The 16,913-nt window shown below is 31.0% G+C and overlaps 2 protein-coding genes across 2 annotated transcripts in view; both read right to left on the bottom strand.

Moving 5' to 3' along the window:
* Positions 1–2,504: 2,504 nt before the first annotated feature.
* Positions 2,505–14,166, bottom strand: LOC106691626 (glucose dehydrogenase [FAD, quinone]). The gene is made up of 4 exons (XM_014437456.3): positions 14,155–14,166; positions 10,976–11,192; positions 6,695–6,865; positions 2,505–4,046 (listed from the first exon to the last, which is right to left on the bottom strand). The coding sequence occupies exons 2-4, from the start codon at positions 11,181–11,183 to the stop codon at positions 2,629–2,631; spliced, it is 1,797 nt and encodes a 598-aa protein (XP_014292942.1). The 5' UTR covers positions 11,184–11,192; positions 14,155–14,166; the 3' UTR covers positions 2,505–2,628.
* A 1,616-nt stretch (positions 14,167–15,782) lies between these two features.
* LOC106691629 (inhibitor of Bruton tyrosine kinase) overlaps positions 15,783–16,913 on the bottom strand; it is a gene marked incomplete at its 5' end in the record, with an annotated part of 12,074 nt that continues 10,943 nt past the window's right edge. Inside the window, 3 exon segments of the mRNA XM_014437459.2 lie at positions 15,783–16,034; positions 16,130–16,244; positions 16,374–16,553. Of these exon segments, the coding sequence (XP_014292945.1) occupies positions 15,891–16,034; positions 16,130–16,244; positions 16,374–16,553 (439 nt within the window).

The raw sequence follows: 16,913 nt of genomic DNA, 5'->3' as shown, positions 1-16,913 counted from the left end.
AGAGAGAGAGAAATTTATTTATTCATGCTGCCCAAATACATCGGGTTGCCACATTACACAGCATACTGATCAATCCGTGATCGGACATATATAAATTACATATTTTTATATGATATAATAGATAGATAACATTTTTTTTTTACACAGTATTCTTTTACAATTAATACCAGTCTACAAACTAAATACAAGCTTTTCATTTTACTCCTTTTTTTTCTTTCCCTTCTATTTTACAACCCTTATCTCATTTTATCAACAAATTCCCCTATATAACAAACATTAGAATATTATAAATAATAAAGTAATAAATAAATAAAACAACAAATAAGATATGCGATGCATGCATGCCATCCCTCCTCTGGATAACTCTCCTACTCATTAATTTTCATGCATGTGGTGGTGGATGATTCCCAAGGATTCAAATATTATATATTATTTTCGAAAACCCTAAGGCCCTTTTTTTCTAGTTACTATAGAACCTAAATACTTAAACCTATCTACCTGTTCAAGCGTATTTCCTCCTATATTTATATCTCCGAAATTGCTCCCGTTTCTGCTGCTAACCGAGAAGAGAGGGCAATAACTGACTTTTTCTCCTCTTTGGCTCTTATACTAATACTTAAGTAAAAATTGGTGTTCATTAAAATCTAAGATATCTAAAATAAACCCACATACATATATTTATTGTTAACCGAAATTTCCACGATTTAATTATTTAAATTGTACTAATGTACATAGTTAGGCTGCTAGTAATATTTTAGGAGTTTTCACTATAAATCTAAAAATATAGGCCGGCCATTTTGAAAACTGCCTTATATGACGTTTTTCCAGTCTTTTTCAAGCAGTTTTAATTAGTATTATTATTTTATTTATTGTTCTTCTATTTCTTATTTTGTTATCATTTAATTTATATATTTGTAAATATGGTGTGGATGATCCATGACCCCTTATTATTAATATCTATAAATATAAGATAATATTATATAAATCATATAAAAATATTTTTTTAAAATTACAAAAGCTCATATACATGATCATAAGAGTGCCTGATTGGTTTAAGGAGTTGAGCTTTTGGAGTCGACTAAACGATCTAATTATTTTCTTACGATAAAATCTAATCCTTGCAATCCGAAATTCCTTGTAAAATCTTTAATTCTCCTTTAATTGTAACAAATAGAACTAACCGTCAAGGCCCCAATGTTTCATACGTCCCCGATACAATTTGGTTGGAACCGCATATCAATCTTTCCATGCTAAACTCGATAACCACCCAAACCCAATTCTTCAATACTTGATAATCCTGACGTCTGAAAAGAAGATAACCTTAAGATCTTTAACTTTTCCATCAATGAGTGGATTCTTCATAAGACTATGTTATCTCATAGTAATTTAACTTACATCACACACACATATATATATATTTATATAGTTTACAATTACTCCTAGGTTAAACTTGCACTTTTTCAATACTGTCACCCAATTTAATCACTTACCATATACTACTCAGCCCAGTTCAAGTGAAGAGAAAGAAAAGAAAGAGGTGAGTCACATATTTATTTATATATACATACACGCACTCTCTCTTTTATTTAATTTATGAATCTTTCTTTTATGTTGTTGGAGATAACTAAATATCAGTTTTATGTCGAGCCCCTACATAATAAAAATGAATCATACAAGGTTAAACGTTCCACGTGTAGAAAAGAAATTTTCAATTCTGTAAGACTGAATAATTTATGATCTTCTATCCAGCTTATCGTGGCCTTCTGATGTTAAAGTACCTCACTTCTTAGATTGGTGCCAGGAGTGACAACACACAGAACCTCGGCAAGGGTATTATTCTATTTTCTTAATAATGGACTAGGTATTTCAAAATAATCGATTAATGTAATGTCATACCTGTACTTGGTCTTGTATATCCAGCAACAGTATCTGCATGTTCTAGTTATCCAACGCTATCAAGGCTGGGATCTACACTTATCGAAGAATTTATAAAAATATCAGTTTACCTTGTTTTATAAGTGGAGAAGATGTTCGGGGAGTGCGGTTAAAAAAAAAAACAGAAAAAAAAAAATGTATTCGTGCCGACGTTTCGATCTGAATCTAAGGACGTAGAGTCGCTTACCGCACCCCTCTCACCGACCATCTTCTCCACTTATTAATCTATCATCAACTATCTACACCTCACCTTGATTTATCAGTATCTGATCCAATCATGAGAAGGAAATGATGCAGTTGGTCATAAAACATGGTAATTGATAGAATTACAACTTTTACAACATTAAAATGTTTGTTTATTAAAATACTTTGTCTTCAACCAGGAGCCATTTACAATAACTTAATTCCAACATTATTCTTTTAAAAATTCATATCTAAATTTGTATTCCATAATCGATAAAATCAATCCTAAATTATCTGGTGAAGCTAAAATTTTCAATTCAGAATAATGGTGTCAGGATTCCATGTTTTACGACCGAGTGTCTCAACTAAAGGTTCAAATGTAAGTATTAACATTGTTTCAACATACATTTAATAAAATTTTACATTTTGTTTTATTTCTAATATCTTATAAAAGTTTTACATTGTACAGAAAGCCAAATTTATGGACTACTCAATATTCAAGAGTGAACCTCACAATATTACACCGGTTGTCTCATTCCAATAAAGCTTCACCAAATCGGAAGCCCTCTCAGCGATGGCAATAGTAGGAGCGTTTGTGTTACCGGATGTTATTCTTGGCATCACCGATGCGTCGATTACCCTCAGGTTTTTTATTCCATGGACCTGAAGATGAGGATTGACAACGGTTGTCGGATCCTTTGGAGACCCCATCCTGCATGTCCCGATTGGATGGTATATTGTAAATGTGAATTGCTCTATCACGCAAATCAAGAACGCTTCCGTATTGGGCGTGATATTTTGGCAAGGTGTATAGAATTCGTGAAAGAATGTTGTATTGTATTCTTGAAGAGATAATGTGGCGGATAGGTTCAATGCTATATAACTAGCCATGAGCAGCATTTGGAAGTCTGGGCTCCTGCTGAAGTATTTGGGATTCATAAGAGGTGGTGTAAATATGTTGGTGCTTTGGATGGTCACCTCGCCTCTGGAAGAAGGATGGAGAAACAATGGCACCATTTCGAACAAGTTCAAGTTTTGTCGAGTCGGCACGAAAGACCCGATGTGAATCTGAACGTCAGTCCAACCATAACCAGAAGTATTTGAGTTGAAAAAACCCAAGACTTCGAAACCCGATGCTGTAGTCAACGGTCCAGTTTGATTTTCTGCGTATTGTAAAAGCGCATCAACAGTTCCGTAGACATTCTGGTTAATCGTGTACGGACCGTCTACTTTAAATACTAAAGGAACACCTACGTGGTCTTGCAAATTTTTACCAACAGGTAAATTTTTTATGACAGGTATGCCAAATTTTCTGAGTTCTCTTTTCGGCCCAATTCCAGATAGCATTAGAAGCTGAGGAGTATTAATCGATCCTGCAGATATTATGACTTCTTTTTTAGCTGTTACAATATGCGTCTCATTCTCTCTAATGAATTCTACACCATACGCTGAATTATTGTTAATCAAAATCTTGGAAACCATTGCTCTTTCAGCGACGTTTAAATTTTTAAAACTCCTAATAGGCCTCAAGTAACCCTTACCAGCACTACATCTTGAACCACGTCGGGACGTCAGTTGCGCGATGTTAAAACCATTTTGGATGGCGCCGTTGTAATCGAGAATATCGAAACCTAGTTCATTTGCAGCACGGAGATATGCAGGAACCATTTCCGTTTGGTAGGGTGCTTCCGAAACTGTGAGAAAACCACCTGTACGGTGATAAGGTGACTGGAATAATTTTGGATTCCTGTTGTCTTCAGCCCTGAGGAAATAAGGAAAGATCGAAGAGTAACCCCATCCGGGATTGCCAAGTGCCTCCCAGTTATCGTAGTCCATCCTGTTGCCCCGGACATAGAGAAGAGCATTGATTGTGCTGGAGCCACCGATGCCTCGACCTCTTGGCCATCTACAGCGGCCTTCGTTGTCAGCTGAAACAGTCGTCAGATAGTTTAAAAAATATTAATTCGATATTCTTTACTTATCCAAAATAGGTTGTACACACAAACAACACTTTTTAAAACATATTTTATTAGTCATCATTTTTAGATCGTAATTCAACTTTTTATAATGAAAATTGGTTGATTCGGAGGTAATTTACTCTCCAGATCACACAAGCGTGTGGATAACAACATTTGTTATTTTATTTTCTTACCAAGTATTTGTAGATGTTTTGGATTGGCGGCAAGTGGTAAACGTGTAGATTGGGCTTATCATAGAATTGTGTGTCAATGTAGAATTGTATTCATTCAAATATACCTTACAGTATCAATAAATGTATTTTCAAATTTGCCTCAATATCTATGTAAAATAGAAATCACAAATTGTATTTTGATTTCTTTATTTAATAAAGTTATTCTAAGAAACAGATAGGTTTGTTTACTGCCAATTGAAAGACTCGTTAGTGATCAATTATAATCGATTAATGAAGAAGTCAAGAACCTATCATTTCCGTTTAAGTGGAGTATAATTTTCAGTCTACTATCTCGTATTTACTATTTCTCATGAAACTTCTTTATCAATGTAGCCAATTCAAATTATGAACCACATTTGTCGTAATACTTGTCCAAAGTGAACAAGGGCTGGAATAATGTATGTTACAATGTTTGATAACATTTTTTTTATTGTTTTCTAAATGTAAATTATTACTTAAACAATAGTATATTTTATGATCCCTCGAAAATATTGCGATAAATTTTACACAAAGGACAAAACAAAGTAAGGTAAGAATCAAACATTATTTGATCTGTACTGCACAATTTGAAAATTCTTACATAAAACATTATTCCAGAACATAATTCAACTATCTCTGATATCCAATGTAAATGCATTTGTAGAGGATAGTCAGGGGGAGGGAGTGGGGTCATCAAAGTACACAAATTATCAAAACTTGATTATTAATGATAATTATAGTGAATACATTTTTTTTTCTACTCTCGTCCCTTTTTCAAATTAACTTGTATCTTTTTACCATTAGAAAGCAATTGTTTGTTTTGTTAAGTGTACAAATATCATTATTTTTTGTTATTAATTTTACTTTTCTCTTTTATTAAGAAGCGTTATTCTTATTCATTTATTTTGTCTTTCTTTTAATTAAAACATTGTATATAGTTAGGGGTGTCTTTTGTATGAGACTATATCCCCCCATAATCAACTGTTAAATATATATATAATATAACGGTTATATCAACCATGTAAGGCCCACCAGGCGAATCTGGTATAAAATAAATATATATATTGAATAAGATGGAACAAGGTAGAAGAGTGAGGAAAAAAGGAAGAAATACTAAGACAGAGAGATTTACTAAATTCTTGCTTATACTTGCAGAGAGACTTACTTAAATTTGCCTAAGCAAGTAAGTCTCTCTGTCTTTTTTAATATTTCTTCCTTTTTTTCCCACTCTATATCTCTTCTCCCTTGTTCCTTATTATTCAGTTTTCTGGACATTCCATGTCTATTTTAGCTAATTATTTTGTATTCATCTGTATTACTATGCATCTTTTATCCATTGATCATATATTCTGTTTTCTTTCTTATCCATTATATGATATCTATAGTTTTCTTTCATACATTTCATTTTATTAATTTAAATTTTTTAAGATTACTTACATATTTTATTAAGTTAAATCAATTACTCATCGTTTACATTTTCTTCCACACCTTACATTATGTTTATTTACTTGAAAATTGGCTGTTTTTTAAACTTTTTATCATTTATTTTGTATAATTCTAACCTCTATAATGTTATATTTTATCTTCTATTAGTATCAATCAACTACTATCTACTTAATTTATTATTATGTATATTTTCAAGTTTGTTTAATATTATTTTATTTTTATTTTTTACGTTTTTCTGAATTATGGTTGTTATCTCCTTTTTGTTTTTTGAGCCCTCATAAAGGTCTGAAATTCAGGTCAAAATGTTGGCACAAATAAATAGTTTTTGTTTATTTGCTGACCGCACCCCTGACCATCTTCTCCAAATATTAATCTACGGTTAAATATTAACACATCAAAGTTATTTTAAGAAAGAGATTTCTTTGATTTCGTTACCTATTAAAAGACTCATTTGAGATCAATTGTAATCAATTAATAAAGAAGTCGAAAATCTTTTTTTTTCAGTTTAAGTGGGAATTGTAATTTTCACAGTTTTGCTATTATCTCATATTTATAATTTCAAATGAAAACTATGTATCAATGTATACTATTTGAAATTATGATCCGCAGTTAATCAATAGAATTCAATCTTCTTTTTTCCATATCATCAATATTTGTTGTCCAAGGTTAACTAGGACTGGAGTAATGTATGTTACTATTTTTATTAAATTTTTTCTTACTTTAAATTATCATTTAAACAATAGTTTATTTTATGATTCCATGAAAATATTGTGGTAATGTTGACACAAAGGACAAAACAAAATTAAGTAAGAATCAGGCATTATTTGGTCAGGAATGTACAATTAGGAAACTAACAATTTAAAAACATGAAACGTTATTCCAGATTATATCTATCATATTCAACATAAATGTACTGGGTATGAAATTTCCAGATATGACAAACAGTAAATTTAAACAGACCTAAACAGGCATTACGCTGAGGAGTAGTAGTGTAGTTCCAGTCCTGATCGGAATTCCACAGTGCGCCTACAAATAATGGTGTATCCGATACTGCTGTTTCATCACCACCAGCTTCTAAGACGAGGACTGTCCAGTTCTTTACTTCTGTTAGCCTGTTTGCCAGGACACAGCCTGTAATTTTAATTAATGTAGTAAATAGGAATTGTGTAAAATTAAAAAAAAGTACTTTAATTAGTTATAATTGTAAGAGGACATGTATTGCATTATTAAAGAAACAAAGCGATAAGTGTAAAAATATATGTATATATTTATATTAAATGGAATGGTCGAATTTATGTCCTCAATAAACTTAAATCGCTGGACCAAGTCACGTGCAGTTTTATCAAAATGTTCCCTTTCACCATGGGAAGATTTAAAGATAATGAAATCCCCAAATTCTCAATGTTCTGAAGATTGTTTTTGGTTTGTAGTTCAAAAACTACAAGCATTTTTCACTGTTATTGTACACCAATCAATTCATCTCTTTCCGAAGAATAAGAAAAAAGTATTACTGATACTAGAATAGAGAGAGCTGTAGCTCAGAGTAAGTAGGTATATAACTTTTTTTTGGATAAAAGCATTTCATATTCGCTTTTAGTGTTCCCTCAAACTGCTAAATACAATTTTTCAAGGAAATTGAAAATTAGAAATTTTTCACCTTGATTTATTCGGGGATTTTTTTTTTCCAGTGACTATTGTTTATATAATAGTTCATAACTCCTCTTTATCTTATCCAATTCCTATGCTAATCCTACGGAAAGTTGAATGTCTGCTCTAAAATTTATATTTAATTTTGTTATAAGGGTGAATTATGGGTTTCAAATGAAGAAAAAAGTTTCTTCATCTGATTCTGATTTGTTTAATTAGATCCAGTTGCTTTTTTGTGCCTTTTAGTGCAGTTTATAGAGCCCTTAACCACTGCCAAGTTTGGTGTAGGTTGGTCGAGCAGTGTCCAAGTTATTCCTATTTTTTTGATTTTTCAAAAGAAATCTAAGGCTGGTAGTGCAAAAATTTTGGACTATAAAATTTTATTTTCCAATTTTTTTCAAAAATTTGTATTTAAGGGTATCTTGAGGTGCTAAAAACAAATATCAACTTTGTTTCACATGTAAAATATCTTTTACCACATTTTGATAGATCAGTCGATCTGAATTGTTTCAATATATACTTACTTATATTGAAGCACAGTGGAGTATATATATGACAATATCATATATTGGTATTACCAAAACTATTGTATATTTAACTGCATTTCAAAAAACTAAAATTGAATGAAGCAGTATTTATCACATATGCAGTAAGGTACCAATAAATCTTTTTGTGAATGTGTGTTTTATCTATAATTTCACAATATGTACTCTGAACACATGGTTCCTCTATATTTCATATAGATAGAGCCTTGAGTTTTGTGGTAAAAAAAAAAAAATTATCAGTATAGCTTCTAAACGTAATAAAAATTCTTGTTTCGTTCCTTATCAAATATATTGGTTTAATTTATGTTTCCAAATCATAATAATGGGAGCACAGTGGCCACAGGGTAAAGCGTGTGGTTACTAACTCTTAGGACCCGAGTTCGAATCTGGCTGGGCAGAAAATTGTTTTCTGTTACACTGTAGCCGTGGGTCAACTCCTGTGGGTTCTTGAAGCCCTCCTGGGGTCCACCCAGCCTCTTAAATTGGGTACCCTTAATTAGGTAAAAATCTGGTGATCTAGCGTGATTCTGACCAAATCACCTCCTTGCACAATCGTTGGTCTAGTAACTGTACTTCTTTACAAAGTACTGAACCCCGGACCCTTCATGGGTTGTAGCGATATAGATTTAATTTAAATCATAATAATAAAATATGTAAATGATTAATTTTAACTAAATACAATAATTTATATCAGCTGTGCTCATTAAATCTACATGCATTCTCAAATATAGCAATAGTGAATAGTTGTTGGATTAGCTAGTTATTCATAATATGGCGCCATAATACTATTGTATTACTAGAAGCAAATTCTATGTGTGGTTAACAAGATAGATTTGTGATTCTACCCTACTGGGTCAGAAGGAAGTATACCCAGAGGTGGGCAGGAGGGAGCAGCTGCCCCGGAGGAGTGAAAAAATTATTGATTTAATAAAAAATATTTTTTTTCAAGCAAATACTAATTGTAATAAGTAATTAAGCACTGTGATAATTATATATCATGTTTTAAAATTTTGATTTCATTTTCCTTTCCGTGCTGAAATGTCACAACCTGATTGACTATGGCTTGCCATTGTTTTGATCCTGTGTACGCCCTGGCGGGTATATCTTTGTAGCCATGCCACTCGTGACCCATTCCACTGGTTCTACAAGGACAGAATAACCAATTTTGTGTGGTTTTTAGTGAAAAATGGTTGTACATGGATCTACTTAGATAAATAGATAAACGACAGTAATGACTGAGTACACAATCACTTTATTAGGAACAATAACTGTGCTACTTTTTTGTCTAAAAAGTATGGAAAATTCTACAAAAAAAAAAATTACCTTTGTAATTTATTTCCATTTTTTTTTTTTATTTAAAAAATAATTATAATCATAACCTTTATTTATTATGGGACAAGTCTCTTTGGAACAGTCATTCCGAAAGTGGGCGCCACAGGCCCCTGATGGATGCTGCAGCGATTCAGTGAGCAGTGATGGCCATAGGTGCATTTGGGGGGGGCAATGAATAACTACAAGTTGTCATGGTCAACAATATTACAGCTGACAAAAATAGATACAATAGATTAGAGAATTACTAAATTGGTAGCAGCACACCCAGTTGATCCTCATTAAGATGATTTTGAATGTTTTAACTTTTTTTTTATATTACATTCTATTCTGAGTTCAATAAATAGTTTCATAATTTCCAAGTTCAATGTTTCTAATTTACACCTTTCTTTGCTATATTTTAAGAAAAAGGGTAAAAACATTAATACATATATCTGTCACCCCAGTGAATATGTGGTTAAGTCGAATTTTGGTCAAAATGAGTTAAGTAGTCTAAGAGAATCACAGAGGCAACATCTTCATTGTGCATAAGTGTCTAAGTCAGTCAACATTTTAAAACAGAGTTATTGGTCAAGTCTGTTGTCAACGGTCGGTGAACAATTAGTTAACTCTATTATCTAATTAGTGAGAAGACATATCAAATTGGTGTAAAACAAGTAACAAGTTACCAACGTTTTGGTAGTATTGACGAAATTTCGATGATTTACCACAAACACCTGATTTTACATAAATGTTCAAACTTTAAAAGTTGTCCCCTGAAAAGTAAGGAATTTTGACTTATCCACATATTCACTGGGGTTACAGATATATTACCTATTAATTGCTATTAAAATTTAAAAAAAAATAAATTTCTAGGGGGTGCTAAGTAATATTATTCTTGGAAAGGAAAGGGTGGTACAACAAAACAGTTTGGGAACCACTGCTTTAGAATTATAACCCAGTATATGAAAATGATCTTTAGTGCATCTGAGTGGAAAACAGAAATTAAAATAATGAAATATCAAATGGTATTCTCTAATGATAAATTGGAAAAAAAAATTGCCAATTGTAATTAACAGAAAGAAAACTGAATAGTATTTATATAACTACAGCATTTAAATATTATTGACATCTAATTATGTTTTGTATTAAAATAACATTATTTTATGATGGTTTAACAAATATTGAATGTTAAGCTTCAAGAATTTTTAATATATATTTTGTAATTTTATAATGATTTTTTTATTGTACAGGAAAACTTTCTGATACTGCACCCTTATTAACCATCTAGAATATGTGCTACCATACCAAAACAACACAATAATATTATTCTACTCAGTGCATCAAACAATTTTTATTGGAAGATAGTTGGTTGACTGTGAGTAATTTTTAAAAGGAAGATGGTCCAGGTGCAGTAAAGAAAAAACTCAGGGCCAAAAAAGATGAGAATAATGTAAGAAAGTAAGAGAATAAATAACATGAAATGAAAGTAAACTAAGGTGTGTTTAAATATGATTTAAAATATGTGAAAATTTAGTCACATCTTAGTTTAATTGTTAATTGTTATTTATTATATTACTTCGTTACATTATTTTAGTTGTTTGTATCTTTTTTAGCCCTGCAAAGTGAGCTGGAACGTTCGCTCATAATAAATAGTTTAATGACTATTTGAGTTTTTTTTTTACCTCACCCATCTTCCTTTTAATAAAATTGTTAGTATTTTCATATTTTATTGTATTACCTGCTGATCCAGCTCCGACGATTATGAAGTCGTATTCTTGCTTGAGAAGTGCAGTTGGTACGTTGATAGGTCTACTGTTCGGATTGATATTTGAGTAATAGTAGAGAGCCACGGAAGCCATGAAAATATTGAAGTAGAGGTGAATTGCTGAGGGCGGGAAGATGAGCACAAATGGGTTTATTTCCACTACAGGCGGTAATGCAATCATTCTAAAACTCTTGTATAAATAGTTCATATTAATCAGTTATAATTGAATATATATTTTTTTTTTTACTTTTACTATAAAAGAAGTTAGATTTTCTGTAACAATATTCATGTTATATATTTCCATTTTTACCAGGAAGTCACAATGTAATAATTTTTTTTTTTAATATTTATTTATTGCTATTTACAACTGTTCATTATAATACATTTAGTAAATCTGATCTAAGTTAAATTGGAGTGTTACAGGCGTGTAGAGAAACTACCCATTGGTAGCATTCTAATGACATTTTACATTAGCTGGTCTCGTGGCCATCTTCTTTTGAGGCCCCTCGGAGGATTGTCAGGAATTGAAAAGGATGCAAGATTAGAAACTAAGGGGATTGAGTGGTTAGAGAGTTTATAATGGAAGGAGTGCAATGTAATAATCTAAATACATCAATGAAATTACTTTCTGAAATCTTCATTTGTATGAACTTCAAGTTTATTTTATTTTTAAAAATTACAGCTGACATCCCAACCCATCCTAACACAATCCTCTCGACATTTGTTGATAACACATGTCTATTATCAGTGAATAATGACCCTTCCATTATACCTCAAATCCTCTAATTCCACATCACCACCCTCGAAGAATCATTTTTAAAACTGAAGGATTAAAATAAATCTCATCAAATCACTTTTATCTTTCATCGTAAACCCATGACTTCCTGTCCCACAGTATCCCTTAATAATACCCCACTTCTTCCTGTTTAACAATTTAACAAATCCGGTACCTAGGACTGCATCTGAACAAACTACTAACTTGGAATCCTTATACAAAGCTGAAAAGACAGGAAACTGGTCATTGATTCCGACTATTACAACACTTACAAGAAAAAAGGTCTAAACTTCCAACTAATTACAAAAGACTCATTTATATGACTAATAATATAATAATAAGGCCTATCTGGACTTACAGAGTTTAGGATTAGGACTCCACTAAACCATCGAATTCCCCTCATATCCTTACTGTCCAAAATTTTTAATGCTCTTTAGTTTTTCACAAATCAAGTCATCCATCAGGACTTCTATGTTCCATATGTTACCGATTTGGCCAGAGCCAGATACCAATCTTTCCATGATAAAGTTCCTAACCACCCAAACCCACTAGTTTCTAACCTAACTTCTCCTTCATTACATGATAATCCTCCTAGGTGTCTGAAAAGAAGATGGCCCCGAGATCTTCTCAAGTAGTGTAATTGGAGTTCTATCAATGGGTAGATTCTCGACATGCCTGTATCATGCCATTGTATATCTAACATCAAATTTACTTATTGTATGTATTTAAATATAGTTATAAATATCAATAAATAAACAAAAAAACAAAATGTTTAAACCAATTTTTTGGTGTACTCCTTTTTTCAGTGTCTATTTTCCTTATACAACAATATTTTATTTTAATTAGTTTATTAAGTATATTTATTATATTATGATTAGTTTATTGATTAGTTTTTATTATTGGTCTCTTACATCCATATAAAAACAGATGAGAGAAGAAACTGAGAGACTAAAAATAACAGACCAGGACTATTTCGATAGGGATGGACAATGGGAGAAGACTAAAAGAAATTAAGGCCCTTGTGGGGGAGAGAGCTGTGAGAAAGGCTGTCTCATGGACTGAAGAAAGAAGGGAGGAACAATCAGAAAGAATGAGGAGGAGGTGGAAAGAAAGAATGAGGAGGAGGTGGAAAGAAAGAAAGAAGAAAAGAAAGGAAGTGAAAATAATGATCTTCGCGTGGTCTTTATTTTGTTCTGTGAAATGAAACAAAAATTGGATTTTTTAAAAGTAGTAAAATAGAAATTCTTGGAACTGTATGCAATCATAAAAAGTATAACACCATTAATGAGAATCCTCACATTTTTCATTGACCTCATGTTCTAATTTAAATACTAATTGTCAATTACAAGCGGCCATGTTGTTCAAGTTTTGTTTATTCTTTCTACTCAAATAATTAATATTTGAGGAAGAAGTTCATATTATTCTCATCTTTTCACGGTACTTTTCTCATCATAGGGTCCTTAGAATTACAGTGGATGTCATTTGGTTTGTAAGAAATAGCCAATTGCATCGGGAACTACAAATGGAATTAATAGAAGACTTAATAAAAAAAAAAAAAAAAGGTTCATAAAATTTCACTGTCAGTTACCAGCAGTTAAAGGAGTAGGAACTTACACAATGAGAAAAACCTCATCTTATAAACTGAAGCCCAGGTTGCTGAACGATATCCTGTTATAAATTCATACAGAAATAATGTATTTATTGTCATTACTTCTATTTTATTTTAATTTTTTTCCTCTCCACCTTTTTCTCAAATTATTTTTTCATTAGAAGTCAGTTATTTTATTTTATTTAATATTTAAATATTTATAAGTGAAATCTGTGAATCTTCAGATAATGACCCTAATAGAGATTTTTAGGTTTTATTTGCATATTAATGATTTTAGTTATATGGTGAGATACATTTAAAGATTTAATTTTGAGATTTTTTTCCCAATAACATTGGATGTAATTTATCATTATTATGGAAGTTTATCACCAGCACCTCAAAAACATAAATTGCAAATTTTCATAACTATTTTGAAACTGAACACACTTCCTATCTTGTGATTATCTGAATATTCAGTCTTCAATAATTAACTTTTTGAAAAAGTAGATCAATCCCTCTTGTTTCAAATTCATTCATGATCGATATTAATTAGTTTTCATATAGGCTTACAGGAATTATTTAAACTCTAACAATGTTTTGATAGCATAACACCAATTTTTTAGATTAGTATATTTTTGAATAATAGAATATATTGTAATATTAGTATAAACAACTCTTTTTTTTTTTTTAACCCACCTTATTTAACTGATATTTATATAAGTGCTTTTAAAATAATTTATAAATCATTTTTATTTAATAAATTTAATAAAGCTTGAACTACTTACCTACCTTGCACCTAACTTCTTCACAGCTATGTTACAATCCATAGCCCTAATTGCAGAACGGATACGTTATCAGATATATGGTTTCCCTGACAGCAGAGATAGTACGTACTTTCTATATACAGGTTTCCATATTTCAGTTTATTTTCCCCTTTTTTTTTAATTTTAGATAAAAATTATTCAATTTTCATTTAAAAAGGTAGAAATTGAGTAATTTGAATCATTTTGATGTTTTTAACTAAATATTTTTTTCTTCCACGGTTTCACCTGTGTTAAATTTGGACTATACATGGCTGTTTCATATCCATTGTGAATAAATGACCTAGTGTCATCTGAGTGACTGATTGACATCCTACATTAATGTGAACAACTAAATAAAAAAAAAAAGACTATTAAATCTTTTTTTTGTATTTATAAAAATGGTAATTTTATTAATTATTAGCAATACAGTTCTAAATTACAAGCTCATTAGCAATTGAGTTCTGAAACGAGAAGTACTTACAGACAAAGTAATACACATAATATTATTTTAATGTTGAGGAGAGACAGTCTTAGCATTTGTGAGTCCTTGTAGTTGCACTGAAAACATTGGTTTAAACATTTTTTTTTGTTTATTTATTGATACTTACAACTATATTAAAATACATGCAATAAGTAAATTTGATGTTAGATATACAATGGCATGTCGAGAATCTACCCATTGATAGAACTCTAATTACATTACTTGAGAAAATCTCAGGGCCATCTTCTTTTCAGACGCCTACGGAAGGGAATTATCAGGTATTGAAGGAGAAGGCAGGATAGAAACAAGTGGGCTTAGGTGGTTGGGAAGTTTACCATGATAGGATTGGTATCTGGTTCTGGCCAAATTGGCAACATATGGAATATTGACAATGTAAGGAGCATTAAGGATTTTGAACTGTAAGGATTGTATACAAGAGGAATTAGATGGTTTAGTGGAGCCCCAAAGCTCAACTGTATATGTCCAGATAGGCCTTATTATAGTCATATAGATCAGTTTTTGTAATGGATTGGAATTTTAGACCGTTCTGTTTATCCTAAAGTTTATAAAAAAAAAAAAACTATTTTCCTAACCTATATACATATCTTTGGCCCAATCAAACCACACTAAATTGTTTTCTGACTTATTTCTTTCCTATCCCTCCTTTCTTTATTTTATTTTTATTTATACCCATTTATGATCTAATCCTATTTTTTTTCCCTCTCACTTCTCTAATGTCTGCATTTTAGAAGTAAAATTACTTTTTATACGCAAAAATTTACACTTCACTCATTGTACTTCATTTTTGATCTTGTAATTTCAACTTGTATATATATGTATTGCATTAATAATTATTGTTTATTTATTAGCCTAATAATGTTCGTGTTGCTGGCTATGAAGTTGCATTAATTTGTTGGCATATAAAATTCCCTGAGTCAACCACTATATACCCCGTATCTCCTTACTACTGTAGTTACCAAAATGTAACCACCATAGAGCATGATGGAAGACTTGAGGTTACTACCACACATGAACACCAATGATCTGGGCTGGGAAATTATACGGACTTATATGTCAATATAAATATATTTAAAAAGAGATTAAACTGGTAAACCTTTAAAGAAATAGCGATAGTTACATAAAAATATTTATTTACATAAGAACAAAAACAATTGGATACACTTAAATGTAAATAAAATAATACATATAAATACACATATATCTTGATCACAGACAGAGCATCAATGAGAAACTTTTTTGTGTGATTTTATCCAGGTGGGCTTGGCTATACTAATCGGCAACACGCGCTGTACAGTGATTCGTTCATCAAATACATTGGAAGCATTGTAAAATTCATATATCTCCTCCATAGCTTTATCCTCCAGCTGAAAACATACATTAAAATAAATAAATAAATAATAATTCAAACATTTTCTATAAGCTACTAGTAATTTACTAAAATACTAAGCTACTAAAATACCTGTGTAAGTGTGAAAGGTTTAGCTTTCATTTTAAAAAAATTGTCTTTTTCTTTTTTCTCGCTTGCAATAATTTCAACAAAGCTTGAAACCATCGGTGGACTAGTGCCAGGGCTTCTAAGGAAATGAAAACTAAATTAATTAAATTTGCTGCTAATCAGTGCATACATATTAAATAGATATTTAACACAATAAATAATATAACATTATAAGTTATAATCCATAATGCAAAATAAAATGTATTACACTTCTTCATCTTTCTTTTTTAAATCTTCTAAAGGTGGGATGATCGTCCATCCTTTGAACTGTGGTTTAGGAGATTTTTCAGTTTCCTGCACGGCAGCTTTTTCTTCTTCAAGTTGTAACGAACGCCTTTTTCTCTCTTTTTGTGACAACCTCGGTGGGAATACTCTCCTTACCTCTGGACTGAAATCAGAAAATAAACAAGAAAATATTACGATTTTTGTTTGATGTAACCGTTGGAAGCATTATGACTGTGAACCACCTTCCCCATAAAAATAATAAATGAATAAAAAAAAAAATTATGTAAGACAATATAAGAGGCAGTAAGAAACAGAATATGCTATTCCTTATTGTGAAAATTGAGAATATAACTATTAAATTTTTAAAATAAATTCCTTGATAGCCAAAAATTAAGGATTTAACTTCATAACTGGTCTAAAGCGATTCGGAGTATTATGTTATATTTTAACATATTCTACCTTCTTATTGATATATTTCATTAATTTATTTATTTATTTTTAAAATTTTATCTTCTTTCAGCTC

The sequence above is a fragment of the Halyomorpha halys genome, unplaced genomic scaffold, assembly GCF_000696795.3.
Source record: "Halyomorpha halys isolate HHAL.00 unplaced genomic scaffold, Hhal_1.1 Scaffold2556.1, whole genome shotgun sequence".
In the NCBI taxonomy this organism is placed as follows: domain Eukaryota; kingdom Metazoa; phylum Arthropoda; class Insecta; order Hemiptera; family Pentatomidae; genus Halyomorpha; species Halyomorpha halys.
The sequence above is the reverse complement of the archived record's forward strand: the minus strand, read 5'-3'. Positions and strand labels throughout refer to the sequence as shown.